The 14,487-nt window shown below is 37.4% G+C and overlaps 1 protein-coding gene across 3 annotated transcripts in view; it reads right to left on the bottom strand.

The window, feature by feature from the left end:
• Positions 1 to 14,487, bottom strand: part of LOC107755570 (zinc finger protein 385D-like) — a 98,514-nt gene that overhangs the window by 37,419 nt on the left and 46,608 nt on the right. The window contains exon 1 of one of the 3 annotated variants that reach the window (XM_016572444.1): positions 10,819 to 11,050. The exons of the other annotated variants lie outside the window; for them this stretch is intronic. Within the exon in view, the coding sequence (XP_016427930.1) occupies positions 10,819 to 10,828 (10 nt within the window). The 5' untranslated portion in view covers positions 10,829 to 11,050. Of the gene's footprint in view, positions 1 to 10,818; positions 11,051 to 14,487 lie in introns of those variants that run through there. 3 annotated transcript variants of the gene reach the window in all.

Genomic DNA, 14,487 nt, shown 5'->3' with positions numbered 1-14,487 from the left:
ACAAAAACGCGCACACACACACACACACACACACACACACACACTGTATGTATCCACTGACTGGCCTATGAGTGCTGTGGTGTTAGTTTGTAGCCGTTGCATTATGCATGATTCATCCAAACAGGTAAAAGCCCTCAGCAGGACAACACAGCACAGATTAATACAGAGAGATGCAAATACACACTTACACACTCACATATATGTCTGCCATTATCTATTGTATTGGTAATAAAGTGATCTGCCAATCATAGTGCTGATTAATCATCAGTTCCTCAAGTTTAACCTCAATTTTGGGGTCAAATTATTCTTAAAGGGGTCATATGATGTTGCTAAAAAGAACATTATTTTATGTATTTGGTGTAATGAAATGTGTTTATGCGGTTTAAGGTTAAAAAAACACATTATTTTCCACATACTGTACATTACTGTTTCTCCTCTATGCCCCGCCTTTCTGAAAGCGTCGATTTTTACAAAGCTCATCGGTCTGAAAAAGCGAGGTGTGCTCTGATTGGCCAGCTATCCAATGCGTTGTGATTGGCCGAATACCTCAAGCAGGCATGACGAAGCGATATCGTCCTCTTTTGGAAGAGCAAACAAAGTAGTTTCGCTTTTACAACGAATTACACAGTGCCTTCACGACGTGGCGGTGGCAACAACAATAATACTACAGCGAGAATAAAAGTTACGCCTTCGTTTTCTTTGCGTGCACATTTGGGCGGTGTTATGCAAATCTTCGCACATCGTGACGTAGACATGTGGGGTGTGTTAGAACGAGCCGTTTTAGGTAGGCGTGGTTGACTCTTAACTTTTATAAAGAATATCTCTTTGGATTTGAGACTTTAGTCTTTGCAACTTTACAGATCTTCTTTTTGCACCAAGAGCTTGTAACACTCCAAAGAGAAAGGAAAAATTGAAATCGCATCATATGACCCTTTTAAGTAAAAACCATGTTACTAGCATACAACCAGCCACATGTCTGAAAGGTGTATATAAACTCTGGTTAACCAGAGGGGTAAAGCTTTAATAATATCTGACTATTACATTTTGATTAGGTCAGAGGAACATACAAAAATCTGAAGTGAAAATAAGCGCATACTATTGTTTTTAATTTTATATGTACATCCCATTTGGGACCTATGAAAGCACGTTTCTGCCACAGAAATAAAAAAATGTAAAAACATAATTGCAACTTTTTAATCTCACATTTCTGAGTTTACATCTCACAACTCTGACTCTTTTCTCAGAATTCTGAGTTTACATCTTGTAATTGTTTCTGTCACAGAAATGAAAAGAAAAGAAGTTTATTGCAACTTTTTATCTCGAAATTCTGATTCTTTATATCTTGCAATTCTGGGTTTAAAAGTCAGAATTGTGAGATAAAAAGTTGCAACTACCTTTCTATATATAAAAAAAAAAAAAAAAAAAAAAAATCCAGGGCAGGAACAGCTTCCATAGGGACCTCAAACATAAAAACAGCAAAAGTCAAGCTCGTGAACATGAAGGTTAAACATGTACATAGATATACAGAAACACACATGCATATGTGTGCACATTCACACACACACAAACACTGTCAAGGTGATGCATTGACTTCACCTTCAGGCAGTAGATTTGGGCAGTCAGAGCGCATCAGAGCCAATACAATGCTCACTAGTGATAGAAGATGCTGTGTCTTTCTCTTTGGCCAGCTATCCAGTGTGTTGTGATTGGCCGAATACCTCAAGCGCATGACGGAAATGTTACACCCCGTACCATATTGTGATGCCGTGTCCCGGTGCGACAAGACAAAAACCGGCCGATTCGACGAAGGAGCGGCCGGCGGGCTTGCGGCAACCACATGTGACGACATAAAAACAGCAAAAGTCAAGCTCGTGAACATGAAGGTTAAACATGTACATAGATATACAGAAACACACATGCATATGTGTGCACATTCACACACACACAAACACTGTCAAGGTGATGCATTGACTTCACCTTCAGGCAGTAGATTTGGGCAGTCAGAGCGCATCAGAGCCAATACAATGCTCACTAGTGATAGAAGATGCTGTGTCTGTCTCTCTCTCTCTCTCTCTCTCTCTCTCTCTCTCTCTCACACACACACACACACACACAACATCAGTTTCCTTTTCGCCCTCTCTATTCTTCTGTAGCCTTGGTGTATCTCACAGGAAATATATTCCCCAGCACTTTAAGTGAAATGACCTTCCATGCAACAGACTCAGATAGATCTAAGTGGTTGTATTCTTCATCTTTTTCTCTTGCTCTCTCTCACTCATAAGCATGCATTTAAACACATCAAACACTGATAATATCATATTTGATTACATAACTAGCACAGACTGATTTTTTTTATCAGATCCAAAACTAAGCCAATCAAGCCATCTCCAGACTAAGAGGCTTACAGGCTTAGCTGACTTAAACCAGACATTAAACTAGACTACATCCTAAGTGACTAGCTGGCTAATTACTTTTCTGTCTTAAAGATTTAGTCATGCTTTTAAAGAGCACAGACTTGTGAAGAAAGGCTAACCGATTAACCCTTTACGGGTTAGTTCAACCAGAAATCAAACATTTGCAGTAGGACTTTTTTTCTATGGAAAATAAAAGGAGACATTTTAAAGAATGTTCACACTGCCTTTTTATTCAATGAAAGATGAAATGGCCCACCAAGCTCCAAAGAGACAAACATTTATTTTTCTTTCATTTTTACATTATTATTTTTTTTAAGTCAGTTTAGTTTTCATTAGATTTCACTCTATAATTGTTTTAGTTTTCTAGATTCTTTATTATTACACTTTAAAATAACTGTTTTCTATTAAAAGTAATGTATTCCTGTGATGACAAAGCTGAATTTTCTTCAGTCTTCAGTGTCACATCCTTCAGAAATGATACTAATATTCTGATTTGGAACCCCACTAACTAACCCCAAACTTTTTTGAATGGTAATATCAAAATGTTTAACAGTTTTAAATTTCTCAGTTTTTGTTTAATTATTTTCAGTCTAGTGTTGTCGCAATCTAGTGGCATTTTCATAGTTTATGTTTTATAATATACAGTGTTTCTAAAATTACAATTAATTTGTGGCCATTAAGTTAATTTTAGAGTCATAAAAATGTTGAAAAAATCATGAAAATTTACATTACATTTTCCCAGTTATGACAGATGTATATGGAAAAAGAGCAGCATGAATATTCTTTCAAACATCTCATTTGGTGTTCCACAGAAGAAAGAAACCCTATGGGTTTGGAATAACATGAGGAGTGATCAAATGATGAGGAGAGGAGAGGATGGGCCCATGGGCAGTACTGACCTTTTTTGTAGGAGCTTAAAGACACGATTACCTCTCCAGACCCCCCTCACCCTCCTGTCCGGAGCCACGGGTGTGATGATGTTTCTAGGCCACCGCACACACCTCCAGCATCCCACAGTGTACTCATGTATCAATGTGGCCAACACAGCAAAACAATGCTGTGTGTGTGCGTGCACATGACAGAGTACGAGTGTGTGCGTGTTATCCCTGTTGTTCCCTCCCCCTCCTCCCCCCTTTCTCTCCAGGGACATTTGTAGTCGAAATAGCTGCCATTCCAAAATCCCCAAATTACCCCCAATCAACCCTGCCCTTCCACTTTCTGATCCTTCTGTGTGTGTGCGCAATGTGCATACGTGGGCTATTAGCACTCAAGGAGAACTGCTTGGACTCAACACCCCCACTTTAAAGGGCCTTTAGAGAACATTGGCACCACTGTGTCCAGTAGGGGGGCAGTTAGACCTCTCCCTCACCTTAATGACCTCAAATGATCACTATGAGTCAAGGCTGAGCAGAGATAACAGTGGCTGCACGCCAAAGTCACCTTCCCATCAGTGACAAGAGGAACCAAAAAGGCCAGTTGGCCTGGAGGACGGGGAAGTGGGGGTACTATTTTTGTTACGCTGGCTCAAGCTGGTCCTGCGGTTTCTCTGTTGCCCCCTCTGGGCTCAGTTACTACAGTGAAACTGTGGCACCAAAATGGCTCCCACTGCAGAGACCATGTGAGAGGATAAATGATTCGGCGCTGAGGACTTGCTCACTTGTGTGAGGGAGAAAGAACTGACAAGGTGACAAAAAACTACTGGCAGGAACCACTCTTAAATGTGTCAATATAATTGTGAGCAGCTCGACATGACCACTGAGACAGCAAACTGACATTACAACACACAATCCGTTTGCTTTCACAAAAAAATAAAAAAAACCCATAGCTGATGTCAGCATGAAAAATACATTTACTCTATTTATTTTCATAATGCACATTCTATGCTTAATTTCACAATTTATCAGTGTACGTTTTTCAAAAGGGAAAACCAGTTTTCATTGTTTCATAAAAATATATACAAATTAAAACAAAATGTTTTCACTTCTGAAAAGATGCGCCTTTTCAAAATAAATAATGTTAACCAAAAGCCAATTATCTATTTAAGCAAGCGACTGTAGTAATGCAGCCTTTCCAAAAACCTGTCAATAGTCAACGCACTAATTTAATGCAGATTAACATTAATGCAATAAAGGCGACGGCAATAATAGCAAATTATAGATGCTCTCGAGGGAGAACTTGGCCTTCAGCCTCCACGTCTCATCCTCCATCTCGGGTCCCAGCAGGTAAATATGGCCTGATTCTTGGTACATTTTTCCTCTCCATAACTGACTGCAACATTACATTTAGGTTTCAGGTCTTGCTTTAATTCTGATATGAAACATCAACTTTTCAGGATCTAATTAATTCCTGATGACATTTTTAGTATAACATCAACATTCTGGAAGTAAAATGGGTTGCAAATGCAATTACATGGAATTTTAAATTCAGATATTAAAACAACATTAAATGAAATGTCATTTAAATATTAAACATTAAAATACACAATCATTCAAACTTTAGGGTTAGAAGATTTTATTTAGCAAGGATGCTTTAAATTGATCAAAAGTGAAAGTACAAGTTTTACATTGTTACAAAAAATAATGTTTTTTAAAAATGCTGTTGTTTTGAAATTTCTATTCTTTAAATAATCCTAAAAATATATACCACACTTTCCACAATAATATAAAGAAGCTCAACTGTATTTAAAATTGATAATAATAATAAGAAATATTTCTTGAGCACCAAATCAGCATATCAAATTATCTCTGAAGGATCGTGTGACACTGAAGACTGGAGTAATGATGCTGAAAATTCAGCTTTGACATCACGGGAATAAATATAGATTTTTAAATATATAAAAATTGAAAAAAGGTATTTTAAACAGTATATTATTAAACAGTATTAATATTTTACTGTGTCTTTGATGAAATATATGTAAAACAACATTAAATGAAATGTCATTTAAATATTAAACATTAAAATACACAATCATTCAAACTTTAGGGTTAGAAGATTTTATTTAGCAAGGATGCTTTAAATTGATCAAAAGTGAAAGTACAAGTTTTACATTGTTACAAAAAATAATGTTTTTTAAAAATGCTGTTGTTTTGAAATTTCTATTCTTTAAATAATCCTAAAAATATATACCACACTTTCCACAATAATATAAAGAAGCTCAACTGTATTTAAAATTGATAATAATAATAAGAAATATTTCTTGAGCACCAAATCAGCATATCAAATTATCTCTGAAGGATCGTGTGACACTGAAGACTGGAGTAATGATGCTGAAAATTCAGCTTTGACATCACGGGAATAAATATAGATTTTTAAATATATAAAAATTTAAAAAAGGTATTTTAAACAGTATATTATTAAACAGTATTAATATTTTACTGTGTCTTTGATTAAATATATGCAGCCTTAGTGAGCATAAGATAAAAAAAAAAAAATGTAAAAAAAATTTTTTTTTTTTTAAAAAAACATCGACCCCAAACTTTTGAATGGTATAGTAAAAAAATAGATATTTTAAATAAATGTCCCTGGTCCTATTATGCATGATCCATAAGCACACATTATTCTAAGAGACCTCTAAAACTGCTATTCTTTCCTCCTGATAAAAAGGCCATGCAGATTACGAACCAATAATATCATTACAATACAACAGCAATCCAATTAAATTAAAAAAGAAAAAAAAATCAAGTTCCACCCTACATTATTTTCTACCAAATATTCTGTTGGACTAGGAATTATGTCACATTACAGAATTTAAATACATTTCTGATGCTGTCTTATATGGTTAATTCGACATCTGGCCACTCTGTCTTAAAACATGATGGTCAGTCTAGCAAGTACAAGCTAAATCTCGAACCACTCCAGTATTGCAGCTCCATATATAGAGTGTAGACATACACACAAAACAAACACACAAAAAGTACACAGACAGACACTTTTGTTGTGGTTGGGCTACAGGAAAAACTTAATCCTAAAATCACTGTGTGCACATGGGCATACACACACACATTCTCTTAAACTGGGATGGAAGAAGCCGATCTACTGTGGATGAAAGACATTCCTTATCAGCTTCCTCATAAAGGAACAGGAATAGAAGGTATTTACTCAGCGAGACAGACAGAGAGAGAGAGACTGAAGCTAAAGAAAATCAAGTTGTGTGGGTAAAAAGATTATGGGTGGGTTGCAGCAGCACTGAGCCGCTTCAAAGACTGTCACACTCTAATCAGAGAGAGAGAGCAAATTTCTGTCCATTTCAGGTGAATTCAGACTCAACGATCCCGGTTTCATCCTGCATCTCTTTCTCTGGGTCATGAAGTCAAGTGCAGGGCGAGTTTGTGTTTAGAACAACAGCTCAGTGCATTGACAAAGACCATCTCCTTTGTACACATACACACGTCTGGTCAGCTATCCTTGTGGGGACTCTCCATAGACGTAATGGTTTTTATACTGTACAGACCGTATTTTCTATTGCCCTACACCAACCCTACCCCTAAACCTACCCCTCACAGGAAACTTTGTGCATTTTTAGATTTTCAAAAAACGTCATTATGTGTGATTTATTAGCTTGTTTACCCGTGGGGACCTCAATTTAGGTCCCCACCGTGACACGAGTCCCCATGAGTCTGTGTGTATTCAGGTTTAAGTCCCCACCAGAATAGAAAAACAGGTACACTCACTCTCAGCCTGTTTTGATAAACATTCACAAACACACATTCATAGACGGTCATTTTTCGTCTTGTAACCCCTGCTGAGAGCATATGCCTTACCCTCTTGTCATTGTCACACACACACTGCTCACACACACACACACACACACACATGAGCACATCAGACGTACTGACAGGCCAATCAAACCCATGCCGTCATTTCATTTTAATGACTCGCCCTGTCACTCATTCACTGTTCTACAGGGAGCAGACATACATTCACTGCGTCACTAAATAGATGAGTTGAATATAACCACCATTACCGAAGGAGAGGCTCCGGTGAGCCGAAACGCAGAATCTTACAAAGGAACGCGGCTTTCAGACCGTTCGCTCTGGACGTCGCTATAAAATGGTGCATCAGTGCACTGCGTCACGGGCTGATAAATGCGGGGTGGTAAATATCTGGAGGCCATGCTGAAGGCCTGAATGTAAAAAGATCCGAAAATTAAAAGCTGACGCAGTGTCTGAATTTCCAATGGCAAATCTGCAGCGAATATCTGTGATAGAAGCACAGCAGGTTTTTGAAGAACGGTGCAAGGTTTTGGATCAAATCTCTATTATAAAACAGATTATTCAAATTCTAAATTCTGATTGGAGGAGTCACATTCTAGCCCCTGTAAAATGACTATAAAAACACATTTGATATTAAGTTTCTGCCACTGTTAACAATCTATTATTAGCATAATGAACTACATTAGGTGGAAAAATAATTACAATAATTATTCATAGTAAATGTACCTGTTAACATGCACTGGACAAACAATACATTTTAAATAATAAATTTGACTATTTATTTTTCTTTAAAAGTCTTTAATATTTTTCAGGAGCAATGGAGTTCCTAACTATTTCATAATTGCAGATATGTTTCTAATAAAAAACAAGAATTGTGAATAAAATGTCTTACACTGAGTTTGCAGTGTTTCGGTGTGGCCTTCCTAGAGAGTGCCGTAGCATAATATGCGGCTGGCAAAGATCATTCGCTTAAAGGATGGTATTACCGCATTCCCCACACTTACAAATACACATGGGCTGGGGCGCTGCCACGACAACTGAAACCATGACAGTGAGAGAGGGGTTGAGAAAACAGAGCCGAAAAATTAAAATGTTTGTGGTGTGACTTCAGCCCAGAGAGCAGCACTCACATTCAAACACCTCTGCAATTACAGGGGAGAATGTTTGAGACGGAATTGAACTGAGCCGATTTATGAAAAGCACTCGGACATGTAAAAAAAAAAAAAAATCTCAATAGCACAGAAATAAAATACTGACCAGTCCAGCTAACACAAAAAAATTAAGGTCAAGGTGTAGTCAATGCACATAACTAAAATAAAATGTACATTGTTCAAGACTGAATGTCAAAGAATGTCAAGGGCATGACCTTTGTCCCCATAACCTGAACTGTTCAGGTCTTCACATTAGCAGGTAATTCACACCTGAGTGCAGGGTGATGGATAGTTAACATACAGACACGATCACTTGATGGTGATCGTCTGTGTGCTGATTTCAGAGTAACTGTGAGTGAATGCTGGAGCCATTTCATGCTGCAGCTTTCTGTCCTTTTTTCCTCTTCGCTTTGTCTTTTCCTCCATTTTCTTGGATTTAATCTAAGCGTCTTTATTTAAACAGCGTTGTGGTTTCGGTAACTTTGAATAGCTTTGTAACATCTGTGTGTCCTTTTGTCCGTGTTGCTAAGCGGACAGAGCATTGGTATCTAGCTGAGAGAAATTGAGAGCAAGGAGGTGAGAAGGACATTTAAATCTTTCCTGCTTCCTTTTATATTACTTACAATATATTTACAAAAGACTCACAAAAATCTAAATGATGTGTTCTAAAATTAAATATTACATTTAGAACAAATGTATTAAAACACAGCTATTCTAATTATATAAAAACCTGAAATAAAAAACCTCCAATAGAATTAGAACACATTTTTACAAATAAAAACAAAAATGACAGATACAAATGATAATAAAAAAATACACAGTATTTTTGAATACTAAATATACGTTTATATTAAGCACAATTTATTAAAAACTATTAAGATCAGAAAAAACTCAGAAATGGAGTGAAATGGAAACCCAAAAAAGAAAAAAGCACCGTGATGAAATGAATAAGCAAATGGCTTCGATCCCAACGAAATTCATGAGCTAAGAAAAATAGAAAACTCGAACGATTTCCTTAAATGAGCTGCGTTATTGATAAAGCATTTTCAGCGCGTGCAGGATCAATCCTTTATCATTTTTAATTTTCCGCTCCGCTGCTTTGAGCTCGTGTGAGGAACACCAGGTGCTTTGAGGAGACAAGATGCCTTTAAAAAGGAGGACTTTAAAGAATAATTTTTTTAATCGAAGAAAAACATTTTTTCGCATGAATCAAAAAGAAAACATTCTTTAAAATAATTTGTACTCGGCACACTATTCAAAACAGTGGCGGCGTGTGAATGACATCTAGGCCGTTTTATTTTTTTTTATAAACGCACGTTTGTTCATAAACTGTGCAGAATAAAATCGCACATAGTTTTACGATGCATAAACGAATAAAGCTAATTTCTGCATTGCTGTAGCCTACCTCACTGTCTTGCTATGAGGAGGACCAGTGAGCAAGCGAGAGAGAGAGAGAGAGAGAGAGAGAGAGAGAGAGCACGAAAGTTTTTTTAATGCCATTCCAATGCGCTCGGCCGTGTCATAAGAGGTCAACAAAAATACACCATTCCTTTTATCGTCTCTGGTTCTCTCATGTTTTTTTGTATAATTTTTTTAATCGAAGAAAAACATTTTTTCGCATGAATCAAAAAGAAAACATTCTTTAAAATAATTTGTACTCGGCACACTATTCAAAACAGTGGCGGCGTGTGAATGACATCTAGGCCGTTTTATTTTATTTTTTATAAACGCACGTTTGTTCATAAACTGTGCAGAATAAAATCGCACATAGTTTTACGATGCATAAACGAATAAAGCTAATTTCTGCATTGCTGTAGCCTACCTCACTGTCTTGCTATGAGGAGGACCAGTGAGCAAGCGAGAGAGAGAGAGAGAGAGAGAGAGAGAGAGAGAGCACGAAAGTTTTTTTAATGCCATTCCAATGCGCTCGGCCGTGTCATAAGAGATCAACAAAAATACACACCATTCCTTTTATCGTCTCTGGTTCTCTCATGTTTTTTTGTATCTGTCCATCGGTCTCTCGCACTACAGAGACGTAAAAAAACGTGTGTTTCATGGACCATGGCACCTGCTACCGATTAAACCGGGATTATGGATCCAAAAAAATCTCTCATGCTGGACTTGTAATATTAAGTCCTGGCTTTTGCAGGTGTTGACTGGACAAAACGCCACCCAAGTTAATCGGCTGACACACTGAAGGTCGTTTGATGGCACGCGTATGACAGTCGCACGCGCATCTGCCAGCGTCGCGAGCAACCAAATCTGCCACACACAGAATCACTTCTTGAGCATCTCTGCTTCTGGAAAATTCTACATCGCCTGCCTTATATTTTCTGGAAAGTTTTCGTTTTAGCCTCATTTCGGATCGATTAAACAATACGAGCGAAGCTAGACTGAAAAGCTTTGCGCGTGCCGGTGGTGAGGGCGCAGAGCGCGAGGAGTTTGGGCACGAGAAGACATCCTCAGCGCCACATTTAAGACTTTTATACAGCATATGCCACAAACACAAATACAACAACATCTCTATCGGAACTGACTTACCGATCAGCATGTTGTGAAAGGTAGCCTATCCTGGTTTCCAAAAAGAAACCAACCAAAAGAAAAACTAATCAGCGCAGGAAAATCAGAACGGTTGATAAATACTCTCCGACAGTTTGAAATGTGTCTTTCCCCCTCAGATTTCTCACTCTTCGATGAGTCTCACTCTTGTTTCTGGTCCTAGAGTTGATGTGTCAGAAGAAACGTTACACACGCTCGCCACTCGGTGCTCCGCTGATCTGCGCGCCTCGACGGGGAACGGGAGGAGGAGGAGGAGGGAGAGACTATGATCGACAGTCTTTTACCCCCATCTACTCCCCCTCCACCACTACCACCTCCTCTCTCGCTCTTTTTGCTGCCTGCCGCTTAACCTGAACGAACGGCACAGATGGGAAAATTAGCTGGTGCTATTTTCTCCTTTCATGGTCCTTGATTTCAACTAAATAATTCTGTGTGCGTCTGTGAAAGGTGGGGGGTATTTTTCCACCTCCAACAATTCTAGACAATTTAGCGCACACACTCTTAATAAGACATTTACTGTTCTAGAATGAAATAGTATGTTGAAGCAAAATGCTTGTTTTAAAGCAATACCCAGTCAGTTAAGAACGGTTACACTTTATTTTAAGGTGTCCTTGTTACAGTGTAATTATAGATTTAAGTACTGAGTAATATTAACTACATGTATTTACTATATGTGACCCTGGAGCACAAAACCAGTCATAAGTAGCACAGGTATATTTGTAACAATATATCCAACAATACATTGTATGGGTCAAAATTATAGATTTTTCTTTTATGACAAAAATCATTAGGATTTTAAGTAAAGATCATGTTCCATGAAGATATATATTTTTAAATTTCCTACCGTAAATATATCAAAACAATTTTTGTTTGGTAATATGCATTGCCAAGAACTTCATTTGGTCAACTGTAAAGGCGATTTTATCAATATTTAGATATTTTTGCACCCTCAGATTCCAGATTTTCAAATGTTGTTTTTTAGCCAAATACTGTCCTATCCTAACAAACCACACATCAATAGAAAGCTTATTTATTCAGCTTTCAGATGCTGTATAAATATAAATTTCTAAAAATTGACCCTTATGACTGGTTTTGTGGTCCAGGGTCACATATGGTTAGGGTTAGGATTAGGGTTTGGCTTAGGGTTACTTGCATGTAATAATGCATAATTTATTGTTATTATAATAGTAAGTACATGTAACCTGTGTAACAAGAACACCTTAAAATAAAGTGTCACCCCAAGAACTATATAAGCGTCAACAACCAACTCACGATAAAGTTATGTAGTCTGCCACTTTAAATGCTCGAGCTCTTTAAAGTTGGGTGGATTCTGATTGGCAGTCAATGATTTTATCGTTCATCAGCTGAAAAAAATCACTCTTTTGTGTGTTTCCCAAAAGCAACTATGGTTGCAATTTCCATCATTACCAGTAGTTAAATTAAACCATAGTCGGCCATAGTTAGCTAACGATGCTTTTGGGAAACAACCTTTTTGAAGTTATTACAACCATAACGTTCCTGTGGACATGTGTAACGTTACCTTTATAGCAGTGTTGTGGACTTCCCTATTCTTAGAATTATGATTATTTAAACTTTTATAGTTATCATTTATCATCCTTGATTTGAAAGGCCTTCAGTTTGTTTGTTTTTTTTCTCCATCAAAAAATATAGTTCCAAAAGAAGCCAAAGCATGAAGTTGGAACCAAGCTAGAACAGCATATGTGTAAAGCAGCAGAGATTCATTGCGTCCATAAAATCATCAACTATCAGAGTAGGTATTACATTCAGTGAATAACTTACTTTGCAATCATTAAAACAATCTACATAAAGTATGCATGAGTTTAGTATGAATACAATCAGGAGATAGTACATTCACCATGTTGCCACTGTCAGGGTTAGTCAGGGTACTTCACCAGAATTTACGAATACACCTGGACTCAAAAGATGCTTCGTTGGATGTTTACTACGGAATATTTTTTGCCTACCATTTTATAAATACAGCAAATTCAGACACACTACTCATGTCACATCTTTTTGCATGCTATAAAGTAGATTCTCCCATCTTCAATCATTCTATAAGCACTTGGCTTCAGCTCCACTCCAGGTTTTACATTTACCAGAGACTAACATTTTGTCTTTTCGGAAAACTCAACTTCCTATTCTGCACGACTCACATACTTTGGTCTGGAACAGTGAACAAGCAGAATAAGCATTGACAATGTAGTCTGTGAATGATTGGGGGAGATTAGAAACTGAACAGGACATTTTGGTGTAAATATTTCAGGCCATAAATCTGTTGGCTGGCACTTATTACAGCATGGTACTGTATCTGCATCAGTGCTCTGGGGTATTTGGATCCCAGCCTGAGGACCCCCTACTGGTGCCATAAACACCTCTCCCTCACCCAGCTAGAGTTTCCCCGGAGGTCTCTGTGCATCAGTGGGGGTTTGCAGTGGTCACTTGTTGTTTCAGCACTGCATTGTGGGCTGTTTGTGACACATGACTAGAAAGAAAAGAAGTGATCTACATCTATGAATACATTATTCAATTCTTTAACACATATACTTTAAAATTCCATTTCTGCATCATCTTTGCTTATTTTTACCACAACATTATCAACCAAAAATGAATTCCATCACTTCCAGGTACTGTATGTACTGTGTTCATGAGTCGTCTCGCTTAGCATATGTTACGTAATATTGTAGACATAGCACAAACAGTGATCAGATGTATGCCGGTTCTGTGTGCATGTGTGCGTATGTGTGTTACAGTTCGCTCAGCCTGAAGCTCTGAACACTGAGAAATTAGCGGAGACAGCTGTGCCCTCTTCCTGCCAAAATACTTCCGCCATCCATCCATCCACACACACGGATTAGTGTTTGTCTGTGTTGTGCCCAAGTAACAGAACTATATAATACAATAAATGATTCAGCCTCTTTAAGAGCATCAAAATAGAATTCTCATCTCTCAGTTTAGATAAACAAATAGTTTGCCTAAAATAAAAATGTATTCATTATTTACTCACTCTCATATTGTTTCAAACCACTCTCATGGTATTTATTCCATGGTACACACACACACACACACACACACATATGTTTTTAAAATAATATTACATTTAAAAGATCTTCTACATAGATCTATTTCATACAACAACAACTTATAGTGACGATGGACTGTCAAGCTCAAAGACAACAACAACAACAACAACTACAACAATAACAACAAAAAACAAACAAACAAAAAACATTAGGGTAAGTAAATAATTACAAAATATAATTTTTTTGGGTGAACTATGCCTTTAAACTACAACCACAGTCAAAAAGAAACTATATACTGTACATGTCTCAAGACCTGTAACCGCACAATTGCTTGAGCAAAATGTATAGAATATTGAGTACTTTTCAAAAGTCCTCAAAAGTCAAAACTGTTCTTGAATCATTTGAATAATTCAGCAATTAGTCTTCAAGCCTTCAGTATCCCAGAGTGCAGTAGGGCGTATTACAACAGGTGATGGGCAGGTGAAGGAGGAAGTGATTTACTCCTCCAGTAGCGTTAAGGGTCTATTACAGCTGCAGACAGACATTCAGAGCGGTATCATGACCTTAGCGTATCGCTCAGTGGAAATCCTTTCAGCTGAAAATATGGCTG

This window comes from Sinocyclocheilus rhinocerous, unplaced genomic scaffold (genome assembly GCF_001515625.1).
Source record: "Sinocyclocheilus rhinocerous isolate Xijiao unplaced genomic scaffold, SAMN03320098_v1.1 scaffold2849, whole genome shotgun sequence".
NCBI lineage: Eukaryota > Metazoa > Chordata > Actinopteri > Cypriniformes > Cyprinidae > Sinocyclocheilus > Sinocyclocheilus rhinocerous.
The sequence above is the reverse complement of the archived record's forward strand: the minus strand, read 5'-3'. Positions and strand labels throughout refer to the sequence as shown.